Source organism: Momordica charantia (genome assembly GCF_013281855.1).
Source record: "Momordica charantia cultivar OHB3-1 chromosome 1 unlocalized genomic scaffold, Mcharantia_2.0 BLBB01000001.1, whole genome shotgun sequence".
Taxonomy (NCBI): Eukaryota; Viridiplantae; Streptophyta; class Magnoliopsida; order Cucurbitales; family Cucurbitaceae; genus Momordica; species Momordica charantia.
Genome location: NW_028275157.1, coordinates 21035451 through 21058351, shown reverse-complemented (window position 1 = coordinate 21058351; position 22901 = coordinate 21035451). Strand labels below are relative to the sequence as shown.

Sequence of the window (22901 nt, the reverse complement as noted above, 5' to 3'; positions counted from 1 at the left end):
TTCTTTTTATTTAATATTTATTTTCCTTTTGATTCAAAAATATCAAAATGTTTTATTTATTAACATAGTTATTCCATTTTTTGAAAAATAAACTAAATATAACACCAAATGTTGTAGGGTCAGACGTTGCCCGAGATTAGTCGAAGCATACGTAAGCTGACCCGAACGCTCACGGATATAAAAAAGAAATTGTTTATAATCTTCTTAAAATTTTCAAACAATCACTTAAATATATAAAGATTGTATACTACTACCATTTTTATATTTTAATGAGTAAGTATAAAATTAGATTGATTGAATTTATACAGAATAATAAATCAAAAGGACAAATGGTAAAAACTATCCCAAACTACAAGAGTTTGTCATAATTACACCATCAAACTTTAAATTTAATCAATAACTCCCATAAAATTACAAAGTGTTGTAGCTAAAATCCTTAAATATTGTTGCAGCTAAAACCCTTAAATATTGCAAAATGCACAAATCGTCCGTAAAATTATAAGTATTGTTATAATCAAACTTAAATTTATTTACATCATACTTTTTTTCTTAAAAATCAAGATATTGGCTCATGGATCTAAAAACAAAGCCTTTTTGGGGTAAATACTTAGTATTAAAGTTTTCAAATTTTACTGATAAAAATTTCATAGTCGGAGATTTTGATCGTGTAAAACAATCTTTATAGACTTAGGGTGGTTGGTGCATTTTGCAACATTTAAAATTTAGTTACAATAAATTCGTTATTTTAAAGGGATAATTGTTTGAATTGAAAATTTTAGTGTGTGATTACAACAACCTCTATAATATACTGAGTGATGTTCGATAGATTTTTTGAGGCCGTAAAAGTCATAGAGTTGACTTCAACCCCAAAGTCTTCGAGCATACCTAATATATCACACCCACAACTTGCCTACTTGCCCTCCCATCTCACAAAAATAAATGTCATGATTGGGCATTTTCTTTTTAATTACATTTGACTTTGTTTTTGTTGAATAAATAGCCTTTAAAAAAAAATTACTAGAAAGAACTCGAATTAATATTTGAAAATGGAGCCAAGTGACATGCCAAATTGCATATAAATTTGAATTAGCCATCCATGGTTGGTTGAAATTTCCAAGAAATTTTGAATATCGCGTGACTTGAAAATTAATTATTATTCAAATCCAGACATGTTAGGGTTTGCATGTGTTTTGGCTGTAGAAATCGCCTTTCTTTTTTAACAACTTGCCTAAAGAAATATTATATTAATTCACAACCTTGTTTATCTTTTTTATTATTATTTTTTTATATAGATTCTTGTGACTGGTGTATTTATAATCCAAATATTATTTGAGTCTCTGAATTTTTCAACTTTAGAGGAGGTAATTTTAAGTTGTTAATTTTTATTTCCTATATTTTCAATTTTTATTCATTTTAGTCTATATACATTAAAAACAAATACCTTAGTTCTGGTACTTTTGAAAAATGATAATTTTAATCGCTATTTACAAAAGTTTAACATAAATTACATACCCAATAAAATTCTTTAATATAAAATTATAATCACCACATTTCAAAAATTTTATTGAGTATAGGACCAAAATAGTCCACCTTATAAATATGAAGACAAAACGAACGTATTGAAATTATAGAGATCAAAATAGGTAAAACTTAAGAGTATAAAGACTAAAATATAGTTTTGAAAGTATACTAGAAAATAAACAAAAGCTAAAAGAAATGCTTTGCTCAAAAAATAATAATAATATATTATTTAAACAATTTTTTTAGGTTATTTTGCACGTGTGGAAACTCTTTAATTAATTCCCACTTATATTTCCAGCCAAAGACAAAATTGGCAACGGGCACGTGCCGGAACTGATTCCAACTTTCCAAGGTTGGGCAAGCGCACAAGGGTTCTGACTTCTGACTGACGTGGTTATATATTTTTCATTTTAATCGTTAGATACCACATTTATATTCTTATTCAAAAAGCTATGATTTAAATTATATTTTGATACTAATCTTTTAAATCTATTACATAATGCTTCCGATACTTTAATAAAATATGAAAAAAAGTTAAAGCGAGCATAGCTCAACGGTAATTGATATATATATTCAATTAAGAGGTTGCGAGTTCGATCTATCACCCTCACATGTTGTACTATGAGAAAAAAATCAGCCTTCAAATTTTATTTTATAATTTGTCAAACATGATTAATGGAAAGATAAGTAATTTTGATAGTGGTAGAGACCAAAATCGCTTCCAAAGACACCCTAAATACCTATTTAAGTCAACCTACATCATGAGAGAATTTGAATTTCTAATATTTTGACTATACTCCCGTGGGCATTTAAAATTGTATTTAAATCTTTTTTTTTTTTTGGATAAAAGTACTAAGGTAATTTATTTGTTTAATACAACCGAAGAAAGAAGAAACTCAATAAAAGTATGTCACATGAAAAATAGGAAAAGAAGGCAATTCGGATGTACAATTTTCGATGACATATCACTATTTATATGTATCTATGAGTTCGATACCGACATAAGGGATGAATCTATTTTCATATTGTTACAAAAAGTGAAAAAATATGAAATTAAAAAAAATCAACAAAAATCACTAAGGTAGAAATAATTTCTCTTTTTTAAACAAATAGAAGTAATAATAATTTTCAACTTATTTTGAATATATAAATGGTTTAGTTGTCAATTTTAAAATTTTGTTATTTTTAAAAAAATATCTAATGATATCAATATTTTTTAGCATATCAAATTAAGTGAAAGATTAACTTTCTATCCTCACAAAATGTAATTGATGTCTCATCCACTATACAATATTCGAACTTACTCTAATTTGCCTATTTTAAATCAATTTTTACTTAAACTTTCAATTTAATCATATTGGATCATATATTTAGATAAATGTGACAATTTTTACACTCTATAGTCTTTCAATATATTTACCCCGAGCGAACATGAGCTCAACTTAATGATAATAGACATCTGTCTCTAATTAAAATGTCAAAAATTCGAATCTCCACCCCATTATTGTACTAAAAAAAATATTTACCCATGAATTAAAAATAAATAAATAAAACCCCCTCATTTAAACTAAAACCAAATCTCAACAGGAAGTCTAGATTTAGGTATCATATTTATTTAAAGTCCATCAATTTTGCATTACACATTTGTTTGTAATCTATTAACAAATCTATTGAATCCACTCAATAGTTCTTCAGATAAAAGTCTAATAGAAGATAAAAATTACAAATGTTTAAAAATGTTTAAAAATGTTTTTACATGCCGACAATAAGACAAAAAAATAAGTGGGAGTAATAATTATAAACTTAATCTTTAAAAATAAAATAAACAGAAGATTAAAAAAAAAAAAGTTATCACGGGACCTGAATTTGTCCAAATTTACGATTGAATACAACTCTCTGTAAAATTAAAAAAACAATTGATTTACACTACAAGTTTAAATATAAAAACTTTGAATTTTCCTCGAGACAAAATCCCGTTCTCCGCCACCAACAAAAAGGTAAGAAAAGAAAGCTAATTCGTTATTTAACTAAAATAAAAATAAAAATAAAGTTGTGGCGGCCAAGAAATAATCCCTGCAAGTTCCATGATTATCCATTTGCAAAAAGAAATAAAAATCATAATTATTAAATCCATTTTTGTCCTCATTCTCCCAAATTAAATAAACAATTTTTGGGCTCATCCCTTTCATAGTTTATTTAAAGAAACAACAACTTGGTCTTTTGTCCTCTACGCTCCTAAAGGAATTAAGCATCTTCTCACCATTTTTGTTTTTTGTTTTTGCAATGCTTTGCATAACACATTTTATTCCCTTCAATATTTTATTTCAATCTCCTTCATTTAACAACAATATATATAAAGACAAAGGAATCAAAATAACACTAATGAAAAAAAAATGAGATGAATAGCATTCACTTGAAATTGACTAAAAAAATGTTGAGAATGAGATGATATGGTATAACTTTTTGTTGTTTTTTTTTTAAATATTGTTGATGATTTAATTTAACTAATTCGTTTATTTGCTTTATCTAAAAAAATACTTCGTTTATTTAATGGTAATGTTTTTTAGTAGTTGGTTTTGGAATTGACACGTAGCTGATTAAAATTAAATAGAAATTTGTAGTATTTTATAACAAAAAGTATAAATCAGTAGATTTAATGTTATTTAATAATAATGACGAGGAACCTAGTGTTTCTGTATAAGGCTTCTTCCTCTTCTTCTTCTTCTTTTTCTCCTTTTTTTTCTGAGTTTAGTTTGTTAAGTCAGTCGTGTACTTTAGTTCTTCTCATTGGGCCTGTTATGGGCTTTCTTTTACCTTTAAGTTCTGCTTTTGGTGTGTGGGCTTTAAGCCTTGGTAAATGAGCCCATTTAGCTGGACGAGAGAGAAACCTTGTCACATCCTCAAGGAGATTAACGAAGTGTTGAAGTTTCGTGGAAGAAACATACATGAAAACTGCGGATAATTTTAGTTTACACGAGAGTCTAGGTCGATATAGCATCAATGGAATATGTTGTTCAACAATTGGGTATGTTGCACGTGTCATTTTATTATCTTTTTTAAATAGTTATTTAATTTATTCCTGTCATTTATCTATTATATTATGTTGAATCAATAGACATGTCACATCATCATTTAATTCAAAATATTATAAAATAAACTCTATCAAATCGAAATTTAAAGTTGATAAATACTCTTTTAAAGTTAAAAAATTAAACTGATATTTTTTAATACTTATAATTATGGTACAACTTCAATTGAAAAAAAAAATCATACTTTAAAAAAATACTTGATAAGACGTGACACACCACATTTATACAAAATGCCTCAAACACTCTTATATTCTTAAAAGTTTGAGATTTGAATTTCTCAACCCGTTGTTTAGTTTAGTAGAAGAAGAAAGACTCTTATACAAATGGACACTGAGGATCTATGAGGAGAAAAATAAAAAAAAAGTAATAGAAGATAATACACCTAACATTATTTTAAATGTCAATTTTTTAAAGCAATAGAAAAACATTACTCAATCGAGAATGTTTAAAATATTATAAAATATTAACCTATTTAAAATGTAGAAAAAATTTATGTTTTAATCCCTAAATTTTGAGTATTTTTTTTTCTCTTTTTTCAATTTAATCTCAATTGCTTAAGAAATTTTTGGAGTAGATCATAAAGAGGTTCCACTTCTTCGTGAGTTTATCTTGAATAAGAATTTTTGACGCAACTTTATCCTAGCCTCACTGAGAGATGGATGTTTGAGCGGTTGAAAGAGTCAGCCTTGAAAATCGAATTATTGATAAGAATACGGAGAGTTTAATCTATTGTATTTTAACATTTTTAATTATACTCTCATTATTGACGATTTTTTAAATTGATTTATGATGAGCAAATATAATACCATACTTAGTGAGTTGACAAGAATATAAAAAGAAAATGAGTTCATCTAAAAAGAAATATATGAAAGTAACAAAAATGAGTTCTCGTCATTGGGCCTGTTATGGGCTTTGTTTTATCGGCCCTTTAATTTCTGATTTAATGTGTGGGCCTTATGCCTAAGTAACTGAGCCCATTTACAAAAAAAACTCAGCCCATTTAGCTGATGAGAGAGAAACCTCATCATATTCTCATGGAGATTATTAATAACTATGGAAGTTTTATGGAAGAAGAATACATGAAAAATATGCCGATAATTTGTTTACTCTAGAGTAAAGAGCACTAGAGCATCGTTGCAATATGTTGCAAGAGTACATATCGCATGTGTCATTTTATTTTTATTTGTTTTTAATTGTTTATTCTATTATGTTAAAGTTGAATCAATAAACATGTTACATTATCATTTATAATATAAGTTTCATAAAAGTAAAGTTTAAGGTAAAACGCCATATTTTTTTTAAATTTAAAGAGAAAATTTGGACTTCTTATACTTATACTCATGACCATTCTGTAAGTTCAATTGAAAAGAAAAATCATATGTTAGGAATTATTTTTAAATATACTTAATATGATATGCAACACAACGATTATACAAATGCTATAGAGATTTTGACATCTTTAAACGTTGGAGGTTTGAATTTTCAGAAGAAGATGGAGGAAGACTCTTACATAGGCACCTTCATATCTATTGGGAAAATGTTAAAAAAAGTAATGTAAAATAATACATCTATTATGATTTAAATTCACCATTTTTTTAATTAGAAAAAATAGATCATTGATTGAGAAGGCTTAAAATATTACAATTTTTTTTTTATATTTTAGTACCTAATATTGGAGTGTTTTTTCAATTTAGTCTCTCAATTGTTTAAAAAGATTATATTGTAACATTTTTAAATTATACGCTCCTCATTAGCAAGCTTAGAAAACAATTGATGACAAGCTAGTTGATTGAAACTTTTAATTCATTTAAAAGATCAAAATTTATAATTCTTCATTGAACAAAAATTTGTCGTCTAAATTTCTTCCAAATTGTTAAGTAGTATGAGATGTAAGTTCGTCGTTGACCAATTTTAACATTATGCAATGATGCTGGTCATCAACCAATTTTGATATTGCCTAGTGATAAAGGTATACTTAGGTTAAAAAACAACTAAACTGAAAATTTTAAAACAATAGAACATAAGTTAAAGAACACCCCAACATTTTGGAATAAAAACAAATATTTAGCTCTAAAAGTCTAACGTAGTATTTTAAATTCTAATAAAATACATTTTTTATATAATTTATAAAAATGATTTCTTAATTAACAAATAACAAAACATCCCACTGCCAACTCACTTCAGACTCATCTCGTGCAAATTGAGACTTAACATATTTGATTAGATTTTAAATATAGTAATAAATTGGTTCGTGAGTTCGAATCTCATCCTACAATTTATACTAAAAATGATTATGGATCAAATTAAATAAAACAATATATTATTTAATAATATCTTTAAAATTTTAAATTTATGCAAATATATTATTTTTTTTAAATTAATCAATCCCATAGCTATTATCGTGTATATTATTTAAAATTAGTTTAAAAGTAATTAAGTGGTTGGAAGAGAACAAAATGGAAAAAGAAGGTGATAGTTGTTTTCATTGAGTTGATACAATAAATCAAGTTTATGCATTAAATATAACAAGTCTTATTACATTTTAAATTAAATTACATAACACATCAAGTTAAGCAATATATTGTCAAGTGAATAAACATGTCATATTAATATTTAAACGAGGTTCATACTTTAGACATTAAATTAAAATAAGATCGTAAAAATGGGAGGTTTGAATCCGAAATAAAAAGTTGTCCAAAACACTAAATTTATAATTAATCAACTATATATTTCGGCCTGAAAAATTTATCGTAAATATGTGCGTGTAAATAATAATATTTTAAAATAATTAAGAACACGAATATCTCGTCAAACCTAAAACCAGAGTAATTATCAAAGAAAAAGAAAATCCATCGCAACAATCTAAGACGATCGGGTAAACTAGATTGAAAAAGAAGGAAAGAAAAAAAAAAACATGCGTTAGGAATCTGGGATAGCACCTGGCTAGATCCAGAAGGAAGAACGCGGTTTGGATTTGGGTTTGGGTTTAGGGGTAAGGCCAACGATTTGGAGATTCTAAGATTGCAACGGATTGCAGAAGCTTCGAATCTCTCAATTGCCGCCCTTTCTTCTAATATTTTTCTTCTCTTCAAAAATCTCACTTCAAATCACCTCTTATTTCTGTTCATTCTTCAGCTTCTCATTTCCTTGGAGGCATTTCAGATGAAGTGCCGTTTCTCTTGCCGTCTGTGGGTACTTTTACTCATAATATTAAGATTTCGGAGTTCTATTGGCGAATCAAGGAGCCTGGAGAATTCAAAATTCTCCGTTTTGAGCCCGTATGGGGATAATTCTGAGGGCTTAGCTCGAACTGGCGGCAGATCTCTTCTGTCCCTTCCACTGTGAGTTTTTTCCTCACTATTTTTTTTTTCTCTTTTCAATCTCTAATTAGTTTCCTTCATTTCGTTATAAGATGCCTAAAATTCATTAGGACTTAGTTATGACTTCGAGCTTTAAGCTTTGCTAAAATTTTTGGCTTATTTTATTCTCAATTACCTGTTTATTTTGAACCTATTAGAGTAGATTGAAGGGTTTGGAGCCTAATCAACAGAAGGCCTTTTGCCCCTTTGTGTGTAATTGTGGTAGTGTGATTAGAATAAGTTTTCTGATAGGGATGTTTTTTGTGACCTAAATCCATCTCTTGGCCCTTCAGGCAAATTCATTTCTTTTTAGAATGAGATGTTTATGGTTAAATTACAAGTTTAGTCATTGTGTTGTGCCTAATAGGTGTTTTCACTTTCAGGGTTATGTTTAACCAGTCATTGACATAAAGTGTTTAATTTTGGTCTAATCTGACGGACTTATTAGTTACGAAATTGAATTTTGTTTCTACAAGTTTAGTCATTGTGTTGTGCCTAATAGGTGTTTGCACTTTCAGGGATATGTTTAACCGGCCATGACATAAAATTGTTTAATTTGGGTCTAATCTGATGGACTTATTAGTCACAAAATTTTTCAATTTTTCAATTTTGTATCTAATAGATATGTGAATTTGAAAACTATCTAATATGTACTGTTTAACGAATTTCTCCACCTTGTCTAATTTTTGGTTGATCTGTGAATCTACTGGTAAATTCATTCATCCCTTTGGAATTTCCATCTTTCAACTATAAATAACAAAAAGGACTATCAACTTCTTAAGAAGATCTAATCTCGATCAGCACCGTCATATTGGTATTACTTCCATATTTCATAAATTAATGTAAATGAGTTGTGACATCAATTTATATTGTTGCAGGAAAGGTAAAATTAATACTGCTCTTGTTGCTGCTTCGGATGGGGCAATCCATTTGGTGGATAGTAATTCTATGAATAAAATTTGGTCATTTACTTCTGGACCACCTATCTATTCGTCGTATCAGGCTCATATCGAACACGACCACAATCAAGAAAATGCTTCAGGTTTGAGCAGCTCCTTCTTTTTTGATTGTGGAGATGACTGGGAGCTGTACATGCACACAGAGCATGGTAAAATGGTAAAATTTAGTAAGATAATAACATTCATCATATTAGTATCTTCTTTCGAAACTGCTTACTATATTGAAGAAAAAGTTATTTGATTCTATAATTATTATTTTGTTGGTTTTGCTAACCAGTTAGAGAAAAATTCATGGTCTGTCTATTCTATTTCCTTAAATTTCTAGAATGGAAAATATAGCTCCAACTTTGATTATTTTCCTCCTTTCCTTTCTTGGGATCACTTGACATTGCAGAAACTACCAAGCTCCATTGACGAGGTTGTTAGAAATACACCATATATATTCGAGGATGGTGCGGTGATGATTGGTTCTAGGAAAACTACTGTTTTTGAGGTTGATCCAGTGACTGGAAAACTCATTCGTAATCACATCTCCGATTTCTCGTCATCTGAACTAAGTAACGAGGAACATAGTAGTTATAATTCTAAACAGAATCTAGACAATAAGGATCTGATACAACCTGGTGTGGTGAGCCCTGTTGAGCCACGGCTGTATATCACAAGAACAGATTATTCTCTGAAATCATCTTTCTCGGGTTCGGAAGAAGTTGCCTGGAGTTTGAATGTTGCTGAAATTGGAGCTACCTTACTCTGTCCAGAGGTTGAGAATCCAACAAAGAGTGTTCCTTGGAACCTTCAAAGTAATGGTAGTTTTAACCTTGATTTTGCTATGCCATTGTCTTGCCAATCAAAAGTAGTTGTCTTTCGTGAACGGAGCCATGTTTTCTCGGGATCGTCTGGGTATAAAAGACTATCAGAGGCTCATAATATTGGTAATATGTCTTTGGTGCCTGCTTCAGGTCCAACACTTCCTTCCCAATTGAAGGTCGATGAACAGCAAAATACTCATCCTGAAAAATTGATGCTTCCTGGACCTGCACCAAACATTTCCTCTCCTCTGCCACCCAATTCAAGTAGTAAAGCAGTAATCCCAATGCCTTTGATGAAGATTAACGAATCAAGTATGGTTCAGGGACATAAAATGGGCACTCTTAATGGACCTTTTGGATTGTTTTTTGTATTTTTAGTAACCATCCTTGTGGGATTGGTTACCTTCAGTAGGGGACTGACTGGAAAGGTAAAACAATTTTTCTTGAGGGAGAAGCTATCCAGTACTTCTAATTCAAAAATTCTCTCTTCCAAGAAAAACAAAGCTCGAAAGTCGAAAAGAAACGTAAACTCTGACAAAAGGGACATATCTGTTTCATCCGAAAATGAAGATATGCTTATGCCAAGTGAGGGTAACGTTAACAACTGGTTTCACCACAGTAATCTTCCTGATAATGCTGGCACTGGACGTCGAATTGGTAAATTGTTTGTAACCAATAAAGAGATTGCTAGGGGTAGTAATGGTACTATTGTTCTTGAGGGAGTATATGAAGGTCGACCTGTTGCTGTGAAACGCCTTGTCAAGACTCACCATGATGTTGCCTTCAAAGAAGTTCAAAATTTGATTGCTTCTGATCGCCACCCAAATATTGTTCGATGGTACGGGGTGGAGAGTGATCAAGATTTTGTTTATCTTTCGTTGGAACGGTGTACCTGCAGCCTAGATGATTTGATTCAGATTTGCTCCGATCAGTCCTTTAACTCTATGCCCGGCCTGGATCAAGACACAGAACCCATGATTAAGTATAGACTGCATTTGGAGTCTGTCAAGGATGTTATGCCAGATTTGAAGTTGTGGAAAGAAAATGGCCATCCATCCTCAGTTCTTCTAAAACTCATGAGGTTCTCTTTTTACTTACTCAAAGTAACAAAGTTTTTGTCCAATAAAATAAAGATCTCTCGTCATATGGATTAATCCTGTTAGCTGATCTCATTGTTTAAGTGTACGGTTTTTTTTTTTGAATTAACTTGCATGTAATAATTTATCGCATAAGTGGGATGATTAATATTTACTGGACCTAAGAGTAGATGTCACTTTTTGTACCTACAAAGCCAAACAAGAACCACTCTGTTTTTTTCTAAAAAAATTATAAATTTATGAGAACTGTTCTTTTTGTTTTTCTATCTTTCTCTTGCATATACATTATGTAAATAAATTCATATTCCAGATTTTGATTTTTGATACTTGTACAATACAGGGACATGGTTGCTGGGGTTGAGCATTTGCATGAGTTGGGAATAATTCATCGCGACCTAAAGCCGCAAAATGTGTTGATAATTAAGCAAAAGTCTATGTGTGCAAAGCTTTCTGATATGGGCATCAGCAAGCGTCTTCTAGCCGATATGTCGTCCTTGGGCCATCATGCCACTGGCAAGTATTCTTTAATAGCTATTGTTAGTTGATAACAAGGTTTTTTAACTCATATAAATGGAAAACATGAATAAAGTGTTATGTTATGATTTGCATCTAAATGCTTTGTTGGTTCATTGTCTCGTTAGACTATTTTTTGTTCTTAAACAAGTACTATCGCAGGTTGTGGGAGTTCTGGTTGGCAAGCTCCTGAACAGCTTCTCCATGGACGACAGACGCGTGCAGTCGATTTGTTTAGCTTAGGTTGTGTTCTCTTTTTCTGCATCACGGGTGGTAGACATCCATTTGGTGATCGTCTTGAGCGTGATGTCAATATTGTGAAGAACCAGATGGATTTGTTCTTGGTGCAAAGCATCCCTGAAGCTGTAGATCTTATATCTCAATTGTTAAATCCTGACCCCGATTTGAGGTAACTAATGGTTGTTACTTTTGCAATTTAAGATCCTATACATGTCATTGAACATTTCTCTTGATAATTTTCTATTGATTAATACCAGGCCAAAAGCATCAGAGGTATTGCAACATCCTTTGTTTTGGAGTTCAGAAACTCGACTTTCCTTTCTTCGTGATACAAGTGACAGAGTAGAGTTGGAAGATAGAGAGTCTGAGTCTGGTCTCTTGAAAGCATTAGAGAAAACTGCACAATTAGCTTTAGGTACTAAATGGGATGAAAAGATGGAACCAATTTTCATCACTAACATCGGTCGGTATAGACGTTACAAGTACGATAGTGTTCGGGACCTATTGCGAGTTATGCGAAACAAATTGAATCATTATAGAGAACTACCAAACGAAATTCAGGTTTCCTTTCCTATACATGCTCCTCATTTTCTTTTTACAATGATCATTTCAAATTTTATGATTTATATCTTGAATCTGAATTCATATTTGGACAGTAAATTGTAGACTTTCGAGTTCCATTGCTCCTTGTATTTTTCGTAAAGATTTGCGATTTGTTGTTTTGACATGTATTTGATGTTTATTTCAGGAGCTCATAGGATCCGTTCCCGAGGGATTCGATGGCTACTTCGCCAGTAGGTTCCCGAGACTCTTGATCGAAGTTTACAAAATTATAAGTCAATATTGTAGGCAAGAGGAATGCTTCCAAAAGTACTTCAAAAGCCATATAGAGTAAATTCTTAGACACAGAAATGTAGAATAAAATGTAGTTTCATAATTGTAAGGTGTCAGGATAAACAATGCTACAACTATTATGTTGGCATGTTTAGAACACCGATGTTTAAGTATACAAATGTAAATATTGCTATGCTACCACAAACTTGAAATATTGTAAAGTCTCACAATGTACCAAACATATTTAATTTGTACACTAATATAGCTTTATTAGCTAATTTATTTATTGACATTTACAAGTAATTGGATGATATTGATATGCTACTAAAGAAAACAGGTAAGACCCTGCAACATTCAACCAAGATGCCATTTCCAACTCACAGCAACAGTTCTGATATTTTGTAAATATTGCAAATAGAGCAACATAGTATTAGATCATGCATCAATATCAGCATCACCATGGCCAAGTTTTCTGGACTTGCTAGTTGAATTTTCTCCATCCATGCTCCTAATTGAGGCGTCCTGCATCTGTTTTCTCTTAGATCGACTTCTGATGACGTCTTCCTTTTCATCGACAAAAGAAAGAAATCTTTGCAGGCTTGCAGAGCGAGTGGCTTGGCCAGTGGACCCGAGTTCTTCCGAGTAATGCTTGCTATATTGGCGCACCATTAGGAAGAGGTAAATCAACAGAGCAAGAAGGCAGGCTACTCCACATATTAGAAACAGTCCCCAAAAGCTATTGAGTTGAAGCCGATCGACCTCAAATTTGGAGGCTTGTGATGTGCAGGCACTTTTCATTAACCATTTATCATGGATCCTTTGAAGATCCCCATTTTCGGACAGTCTTAGAATAGCTGTGGACATGTCGACTGCTAAAGGGGAGTCGCGTGGGAAAGCCTGGACAACGACACACGATCATCAGATGACACAACATTTGAACAAACAAAGCAGACCAATGCCAATGTTTTCGTTGATGATGGAAGTACTTACAAATCCCCACCCATTTTTGGTGAACTCTTGACCAACGATACTGTATTCGCAATGGGTTGAAAGGAAGAGCTCTACATATGCTCGCTCGTCGATGATAGCAGCAACCCCATTCTTCTTGGGGCCATCATTCAAGGCTTTTACATAGTGTTCTACTGAGATGAGTGGAATAAGTCTGGACTCATCAATGCCGAGTTCCTCAATCAAGTAGTTTCGAGCGAATGAACCTTGCTGGTAGCCAATTGGATCATTGTTTGCAACCAAAGTTTCGATCCCTTTAACAGGAGAAGAAAGTTGTTGCACTGTAAGGATAGAGGTCAAGCTTGCGGTGTAGCTCGAGTTGATAATAAGAACAACAAATAACCATATGATCAGCACGAGGCGACCAAGGGTACTGACTGTGTTTTCCCCTATACAAAAAACATGAAATATTTAATGCGCTTCCATCAAATCTATTTCCATCTAGACTAGGAAATCAAGTTAGTTTACTTACGATGAGAAAAGAATAGAGTTGAAAAGCTGAACCTGCATTGTAAAAAACAAAAAGAAGCATATCTGACCATGAATTTGCAATTTATAGACGAAAAAAAGGAAAATACAAGCAAATAAATCCAATACTTAATGACTACTGATGCTTCAAGAGACTCAGAAAACATATCGTTCAATGAATTTCTAACTCTTAAGGACTGAATTTGGAACTTGATAAAATTAGAGGGACTAGTATATTACTTTTTAAACTTCAGGACAACCCAAAAAAGGGGAGGAGAAAGAAAGAGAGCCCGTATGTTTAAAAGTTTTGAGAAGTTAAATCCTAAAAGAGGGCAGGGTCTTGAACTAAAAATGAAGGCATCACAGTTTTTTTTCACATGAATTGATGTCTCTGTACCTACCATAGCATAGTGATAACTTGTCTCTTCGGAGGGCCTCGAAAATCGTCATTCATCCTATGCTCCAAAATCCAAACAACTGCTCCTACTATAAGAAATGAAATAGCAGTAACACACCACATTGTCGGAGTGAATGGCCGTAGAAAGGCCCAAGCACTAGAATTCGACTTCCTGACCGGGGCTACAACTACTAGGCCAGACTCGATGTATGGCTGTGTAAAATCTGCCATCCTGGTTCGGTTTGTGATTATTGCAATGTCACCTATTGCTGCATCAAAGACCTATACTGAACAAGTCAGTTCTAAGTTTTTATATTTAGTATGATAAATAACCTTTCGACATAATGCTTACCCCGGTTGTCATTAGACGAATAAGCTCGGTTCCACTTGGATTAACACTGCCATCTCCAAAAGGAATTAACTTATATGGGACCGCATAAGGCAACAAGTTGATTGCTGCAGTGAAGACATCAACACAGTAGCCACTGAACATATCAGTTCCTTCCACTTGTGAGACAAATTCCAGATAACTGACTCGTCTTGGGACTCCGATTCTCAGGTGTCTTCCACTGCTTGGAAATGCCCATCCACGAGGCTTCTGTGTTGCTTGTCCCGGCCATACGACATCATACAGCTTTTGATTTAAACTGGAACGATTAGGCGGTTTCGAGTAAAGAGTTTCAGGAGGCACAATAGACAAACCAGAATAGTTGGACCAATAACCAATTCTCCTTTCCCCTGTGCCGATTATATTGATTACTTCAAACGCTGGGCGAATTAAGTTCCTATCTAGAGTGAACTCAACTGGGCCTGTTATTCCAGTAAATTTAACATCTAAAATTTTCTGCAGCAATGTCTTCCCACCATTGAAGATGCTCATAGAGTTAAAATCCAAAGCTCCAGCACCAATCCCATTTAACTTGGAAAGATTTGAAAATGAAAGATTACCCCCTTCATTAAGAAATGCATTTATAGCATGAGCAAGCATCCAAACAGTATCATAAGCATATAATCCGTACGTACTCAATCCGAGTGGGCCACTCGATGTCTTTCCAATAGTCAAGTTGGTCCACCTAGAAACGAAATTCCTTTTGAGTGCAGAATCTGGCGTATAAAGACGCAAAGCAATTACTCCTTGAATATTTTCCATAGAAGCAGACGAAAGAGGAGAATTTGTGTCGAGTAGTAAAGAAATCCAGTTTGTGGCTATCCACACATACCCAGGTCCTGTCAATCCAAGATATTGAGCGACGCTGAGCACTACCATACCTGTGGTCTCATAAGTGTGAACGACAAGTATCCGAGATTCAGTTAAAGCCACCTTAACAAGTGCATCAGTGACCTCGTCTCGACTTGCATTAGACTTCAATGGTACTTTCAACGAGATCTTACAGCGTTTCTCATTAAGCTCATCACCTAAGGCAGCAATACCATTTCTACCATGGTCATCATCAACAAAGATGGCAATCACCTCATTCCAATGATAGTAGTCGACTATTTCAGCTATTGCAGCCATCTGATACAGATCATTCTGTGAACTTCTGATAAAAAAAGGAAACTGAAGGGATGACAGTGTGGGATCTGTTGCTGAAAATGACAATAGAGGGACTTGGAGCTCATTTGCAATATGAGATATTACATGAGCAGTTACAGAGTTTTGGGGGCCAATTATGGCCATAGTCTCAGTCTCCATGAAACGCAAGGCTGTAAAAAAAAGAAGAATCATAACCCAGTTTCATTTAAGACAAAACAATCAAGAGGAAAACATATCAGTTATGAGCTTATGCACAAAAAGTTTGACGAGTGATGATAGACATACACTCAATGATGCCCAAAAATCCACTGTAATTGGTATCATGAAATGTGAGCTTCAGCTTCGTCCCCCCAAGAACGGCTGGATCAGAATTTACATCCTCGATGGCAGCTTCTACAGCAATTTTGGCAACTCTGCCTATCATAGAACTGAAAGAGAATAAAGCCCCAATGTTGACAACATCGGGTCTTGTGGATACGTTTGTGCTATCTCCAATTGAGGAACTCCCATTGAAGAGAGACATCAACAGTAGAATGCAAATAATTCTCATTGTCAACAGGATAATCACAATTCCTCAAATACAATCCAATCTGTCAAAGATACGAGGAAAAGAAAAAAGAAACAGTGAGAAAAAAGCTGCACACTCAAAGATCTAAGTACTTCGAAATTGAGTAAAGACGCCTGAAAATGTGAAAATAAAGTACAGAATTGCATGCATAAACGATCCAATTGCATTAAAAATGAAACAGTAACTACAAATAACAGTTTTCTCTGCTCATTAAATTTGCACAAATGGACCCAAGACTGGAAAAGAAGATAATCATGATCATAAAACAGTTAGGGACTGTACTTGCGGCAAAATGTCATCTTAATCAAAATTACACGAATTAACAGAGATGAGAGGATCAAAAGGTGATAAGTGGAAACTTTTAGAAAGTTAAAAGGAAGGATAAAAGGCCTCGATAGATGTTATTCTACACGACGCGAAAAGGGAACCTAAATCAAAGAACAAAAAGCAGTATCAGACCAAAAAAAAAAACATCTATTTACAATAAACCATCAATTAGAGGGGGAAAAGAAGGAAGAAAATTCGGAGAACAAAGAGGCAAAACATTCAAAGGGCATTCCCAGATGAGATACTCAAGTTCCATACACTCCAGATAAGGTGGCAAACCAGCTAAACTTGAATCCACAAATCCAATACTCAGCTATATAAAGTTGAAGATTCAACAACCTCGTCCTAGAGGAGATATTTTGATCAACAGAAGACAGAGTCAAGACATTCACAGAACCCTCCTCCACAAGAACTAACCAGGAGTGAAAATTTTAAGCTCATGGGAGAAAAATGAGAGGGCCCCTCCATCCACCAGGACGGTCTCATTACAGGTACAGAGCCATTAATGGACAAACTAAAAGGGAAAATCAGAAAAAGCATTTGATGGGTTGAAAAGAACAAGCGCCATTAGCCCTTAGCTGAAGCCATGTTGAGCGAGAGCACAGCGAATCGGAATGTTTGAAAGAGAGTTCAAGTCGTCGACTCAGTGGTCCTGCTGGGTATTCAATCATCGCTGATTTTTGGGGCCCAAAATATAGCTCTCACAAGCCACACGCTTCCTTTTTCAAGTAGTGCGCTCACTCCCACTCGCACCCTCCATTACGATCGATAAGCTATAACAGTAGCCATTGTAAGACCCTTTTGTATCAAATTTCATGGCATCGTAGTGGGTTCTTTTTGTGCTACAGGTGAATTATTTGGGGGAAATTTCAACTGTGCTTTCTGCATTTTTCCTTCCTTTTTACTAACAAAACAAAACCCCAAAATTTTTTTAATTCGAATTGAAACAGTGTAAGTTGAATTCCTCCCGTCCTTTTCCTCAGGAGAATCCTGTTTAGGTACGGAATTCAGATTGAAGCGCGTACATAAACATGATATTTTTAAAATTTTATTCGTTCTACTTTGAAGCAGACATTCTTCGACAAAAATAGGTTCTTTTCTTTCTAAATAAATGGAAAAGTTTATACTTTTAACCCAGGTGATGCTATTGATATTATTTATCAGGTTCATCTTTGACCTAAAATACATGTGTTTTGTATTGGTACTATTGATAGGAAACAAGAAATCACAGGAGGTGTTAAATCTTATTATGAACTTTTAGAAGTTGCCATTTTGATTGACATGAGAGTAGCATAGTTTGTAGCCTCTTGAAAAACAGCGTTTGTTAATCCATCCAGCCTCTTTATTATCAATTTAGTACAATAGTAGCATCTTATCTAATAGCCTGTTGTGGTAGGATCATACTGTGTTGCATGGAAAGACACACGATGTACATAAAAAACATTAGAATTCAATTTCCTTGAGTTCATATCAAAGATAGCAAGACAACCGTTACATCACCGTATAGGGTGTACATCTTCGACCACGATTTAACTTCATAAGATTTAACTCTAGAGATTTTTTATAACTATTTCTAAAAGATCATGGACTAAATTGTCACTTTTTAAAATATATAAGACCAAATAAAAACGTACCTTCAAACTCGGGACTTACAGAAACTACTTCTACCTATGCTATGTTCTTCATTTTGTTATGTGGTTCCAGATTACACCCAATAGGCAACATTGCTAAACCTTACTCTCTGGCACTTCATTTTGTTAAATCAAAATGATTATGATTCATCTGTAGACCCCAACTAATCTCTTTTTCTCCACTCTCATCACCTGAACATCGATGGGAAACTTGAAAGTCAGAGAGTGACGAAGTCCAAATTCTACTCTCTTTGGACATATATCCTGTTGCAAGGTAATCTATTCTATGAACTCTAAGTTCTGCACTTTTTGCCCTTAAAGTGTGGTGATCATCACTTGGTGACTTAGAACCCAGATTAATAGCTACTGTCCGCGATGAAACAATGGCCCCTGTTGTTCGATTAAGACCATAGGTTGTTCTTTCTAAAACAAAATTCATATGATCGTATGTACGGTTGGAGTACATCGTTTTTACGTCATCATATGATGTTTTTAGTTTCTGCCATGCAAAAAAAAAAAAAAAAATCAAAGTTAGGAGCCTTGTATGATGTGAATAGGGGTGTCCATGTAAAAAAAGACCAGATTATCTCCTTCGAACGAATGTTTACCATGTATACTGTCCCGTTAGACGATACAATGATAGCATTATTATGGTAGCTTTCCCTGCAACAATCAAGATGGTCATTTAATTATATTAATTTATGAAATATGGAAGTAAAAGATTTGATAAACGGAAGTAAAGCATGTTGTGGGAACTATAATACGAGAGGTGTGTATTGCGTTGGCAGAAGGATTTGGTTCTTTCCTTTCCAGCTCTGAGTAATAGCCATTCGTTTTCATTCATTTATATTGATTAAAGAATGATCAAATTGCCTGCACACTTTGTTGAACTGCACATTAAAATAGTTTGTTGAGGTTGGTGTTTAGTTGATTTATTGTCTGGTGTTTCTGTTAAGTAGCCCTATACTCGTTCTCCGTAACAAACTAAAAGGGTAATTTAATTAGGTGGGTAGCTAAAATTGGACACATATTTTAAAAAATGGCCAATAGTATGACATTTTGCACCATAGTTAAACGCGATTTAAATTTTGATAGCTTTCCAATTTTATGCGTTACATGTGAACCAACCTCTCATCTTCTCTTATTTAAGGGATTTAATTGATTTGATTTTATATCTCAACCATTTAAATTTTAGTCTCAAGTGATCTCCCATGCTTCCAAGCTTCCCTCTCTCTAACGATTTAATTGACAATATTGTTCAAGGTGGACGATGTCTCTGGGTTATTAAATACTTTAAATAACCTAACTGAATGCTAATAAAGAAGCATCGAGAGGATGGGCTGAGCCGGACCGACCAATTAGGTGCAGGTCAATGTTTAGTGCCCCCAAGCAACTGTTTGGGCCTAGTTTGGACCCGCCCAAATACAAATTGGAAGACTCATGGATCAATCTATGGGCTGACTCATTGGATTAAAACCTTTTTTTTCTTTTTAATTTGGAAAAAACCGAGTTTTTTTTTAATACAATAATATGTGAGAGTGAGCTTCGAATTCACGATATTTTAATAAGAGATATAAGTATACCAGTTGAGTTAAGCTTAGGTTAACAAATTTTTAAGAGTTTATTTGATAACCATTTTTGTTTTTTTATTTTTGGTTTTTTTTTTCTATTTTTAAAATAATAAAAACCACGCAGGTTTGATAACTATTTTTGTTTTTTATTTATAAAAAACAGAAAACTAAACATGTTTGGCAACCATTTTTAGTTTTATGTTTTTAATAAGTAATAAAATTAAAAATATATATATATTAGAGATAAAATTCTACGTAGAGTAAAAATGACGATGGTTTGGGACGGAAGTGAAGATGCACTCTTCCATTCTCGTGCTCGTGAAAATTTTTAGTCCACAATCTTCACATCATTCTTCGATTTGGGAATCGACATGCAGGTTAAAGAATCTTATTTGGGGACGGGGATATATGGAAAAAATTACTGTTGTAATTAATTTTAATTATTGTCATAATTTAAAAAATAACAAAGGGTAATAAATATATATTAATTATTTTTAGAATTATTATTTACTATTATAAATAATTAGTTTTAAAATATATTTAATATTTTATTCATAATTTAGTAAATGTGTTAATAAAATATATATTAATTATTTAAAATTTGAAATCAAAGACGGGGTTGGGACATGCATATTCTTGGAGTGGGGACCCGTCCTACGAAAATTTTTGTCATCCCTAATGTTGATACACAAAAATACAAGTTTAGAGAAATGAAAATAAACTTTTAAAAGAAAATGTTAGAGAGAAAAAAAGACATATTTAAAAAAAGATAATTAGTGAAAGAAAAGTTAAAAGGGAAAAAGAGAAAAACAAAAAAATAAAGTTGAGAGGAAAAGATACGTTAAGAAAAAGAAAAATTTTAATGAGAAAAAAATTGTAAAGATAAAATTAAACCATATTTGAAATATATTTTTTTAGAGAAAATAAATAAATTAAAAGTTATAACGAAAGAGAATTGAATGAAAAAATAAGATATAATTTCTATATGAAAAGTAGATTAGAAAGAGAAGAGAAAAATTAAAAAAAAAATTTTTAGGAAGAGAATGTTTAAAATAATATTAGATTTTTAGAGAGATAAATGAGAGTTCGTGCTATCATTTTTTCATTTTATTCAAGATTTCATGAGAATAAACCCAAATTTTAATAAGTTAGAATAAAATTAAAATAAATGCCATTTTAAAGTTATTCATTCTTCAACGATTCAAAGAACATTGTTTCAATTCATCGTAAGAGAAAATCAACTCGTATCAATCAATCAAATTTGCTGAATAAGTAATATTTGTTTATCAAATAAATTATCATATTCCTCCGGTCAAATTATCTGTATGAAAAAAAAATACATGAAATAATTTTGGAGGGAGAGAGAAATAATAATAACGGGTATACTTATTCTTACTCAAAATAAAAAGGTAAGGTTGGTGGGCCCTCGGCCTACAATTTCGGCCCATTCACTCCATCGATGCTTCGTTTTCAGTAAACGCAAACCCTCCTTTTGCCCATTTCCTGAATCGGAGAAAAAAGGTTCCGGCGAACAGAACAGCGATGGCCACCTTGAAAGAGATCCTAACCAGGCGACCTGTCTCTGCCACCATCAGGCTCACTGTGCCTGCCGGCGGAGCCCGCCCAGCGCCGCCGGTGGGTCCGGCGCTCGGTCAGTATCGGCTGAATCTTATGGCGTTCTGCAAAGATTTCAATGCCAGGACCCAGAAGTACAAGCCCGACACACCCATGGCCGTCACCATTACGGCTTTCAAGGACAACACCTTCGAGTTCACCGTCAAGTCGCCGTCGGTCACTTGGTACCTGAAGAAAGCCGCCGGGATCGACTCCGGGAGCAGCCGCCCAGGCCACGTGGTCGCCTCCACGCTCTCCCTCAAGCACATTTACGAGATCGCTAAAGTCAAGCAGTCCGATCCTTATTGCCAGTACATGCCGTTGGAGTCCATTTGTAAGTCCATTATCGGCACTGCGAATAGCATGGGAATTAAGGTTGTTAAGGAATTGGATTAATGCAATCCCTAAAGTTCTAGGGTTTTTCTGCCCTTGTTCTTCAGTATCTCGATTCAAATTGAAAGGTTTTTTAATGACCTCATTCCTCTTACGATCGGTATGGTGTGAATTAATATTATCCTGTATGCTAAGTCGGCAGTCCTCTCTGCTGGCATGTTTAGTTTCTTCTAATACAATAGAAGTCGAATCAATTCCAACGAGTTACTTATTAATTTCTGGGCCGTATTGATTTGAGCTATTCAGGAAAGGGAAGGGAGGCTGAGCTAATAGCTAAGAGTTGCCATCTTGTTTGAAAGCAAGTTAATTACAAATCACGAGATATACAATTCTGCTATTGGGCTATAGCCAATTTTGTAAGACTGCAAACTAGTTGCATTTTTATCAATGAAAATATTGCCTTTGCTTGCATTAGCTGATTGTTAGCCCCATCCCAATTTGATATTTCTGGTCTGAAATCCTGAATTTTGATGAACTTCTGTGAAATTTTGCTTTGTTGTCATGTCAATTAGTAGTTCTGGTTCATTATTCACCTGCCCATTTCCTGTTGATTAGTTGGCCGTCCATTACGCTTCCTTTACTTGGCATAAGCAAAGTGGATTGTTGTGGGTTATACGCCTGTTGGTTGAAATATTGGAGATTAGGGTTGTAGACAGAAGAATTGAGACATGAATATATGCAGAAAATGGTGTAAAGCTATGACTTAAGACTGTCTCTTAGGACAACAACTCTACAGTGCATTGTTTTTCTACCCTCACTCCTAAGGCACTTGCATCTGTCATTTTTGGTGCTATGGCTGTGGATCATAGCTTGGCCTACACCATGAAATTGTTATTGAATTCTTTGTTTGGTCAGGTGGTAACAATTATGACCTTTTGATTTGGCCCTCATTTATCATGAGACACCAAGGATCATCAAAGGTTAGGAAGTTTGGTAGAGAGAATTTTGAGTAGGGAACTTGAGTTTTTT

General features: G+C 33.4%; 3 protein-coding genes across 5 annotated transcripts; 2 read left to right on the top strand and 1 right to left on the bottom strand.

Moving 5' to 3' along the window:
* Nucleotides 1-7429: 7429 nt before the first annotated feature.
* LOC111005957 (serine/threonine-protein kinase/endoribonuclease IRE1a) lies at nucleotides 7430-12707 on the top strand. 3 transcript variants are annotated; one of them, XM_022277673.1, is made up of 8 exons: nucleotides 7430-7602; nucleotides 7746-7951; nucleotides 8848-9085; nucleotides 9323-10818; nucleotides 11175-11347; nucleotides 11510-11756; nucleotides 11845-12148; nucleotides 12336-12707. In XM_022277673.1, exons 2-8 carry the CDS (start codon nucleotides 7773-7775, stop codon nucleotides 12480-12482), a joined length of 2784 nt encoding a protein of 927 aa, XP_022133365.1. In that variant the 5' UTR covers nucleotides 7430-7602; nucleotides 7746-7772; the 3' UTR covers nucleotides 12483-12707. The 3 variants fall into 3 exon arrangements, with proteins under 3 accessions (XP_022133365.1, XP_022133363.1, XP_022133367.1); XM_022277671.2 differs by having other exon boundaries at nucleotides 7431-7951; XM_022277675.2 differs by lacking the exons at nucleotides 7430-7602; nucleotides 7746-7951 and having other exon boundaries at nucleotides 8872-9011.
* GLR3.6 (glutamate receptor 3.6) lies at nucleotides 12502-17014 on the bottom strand. The gene is made up of 6 exons (XM_022277667.2): nucleotides 16114-17014; nucleotides 14647-15998; nucleotides 14299-14576; nucleotides 13902-13933; nucleotides 13412-13818; nucleotides 12502-13318 (listed from the first exon to the last, which is right to left on the bottom strand). The coding sequence occupies exons 1-6, from the start codon at nucleotides 16376-16378 to the stop codon at nucleotides 12857-12859; spliced, it is 2796 nt and encodes a 931-aa protein (XP_022133359.1). The 5' UTR covers nucleotides 16379-17014; the 3' UTR covers nucleotides 12502-12856.
* Nucleotides 17015-21335: 4321 nt separating this feature from the next.
* Nucleotides 21336-22343, top strand: MRPL11 (mitochondrial ribosomal protein L11). Its single transcript, XM_022277293.2, has one exon. The coding sequence runs from the start codon at nucleotides 21468-21470 to the stop codon at nucleotides 21933-21935; it is 468 nt and encodes a 155-aa protein (XP_022132985.1). The 5' UTR covers nucleotides 21336-21467; the 3' UTR covers nucleotides 21936-22343.
* Nucleotides 22344-22901: the final 558 nt, after the last annotated feature.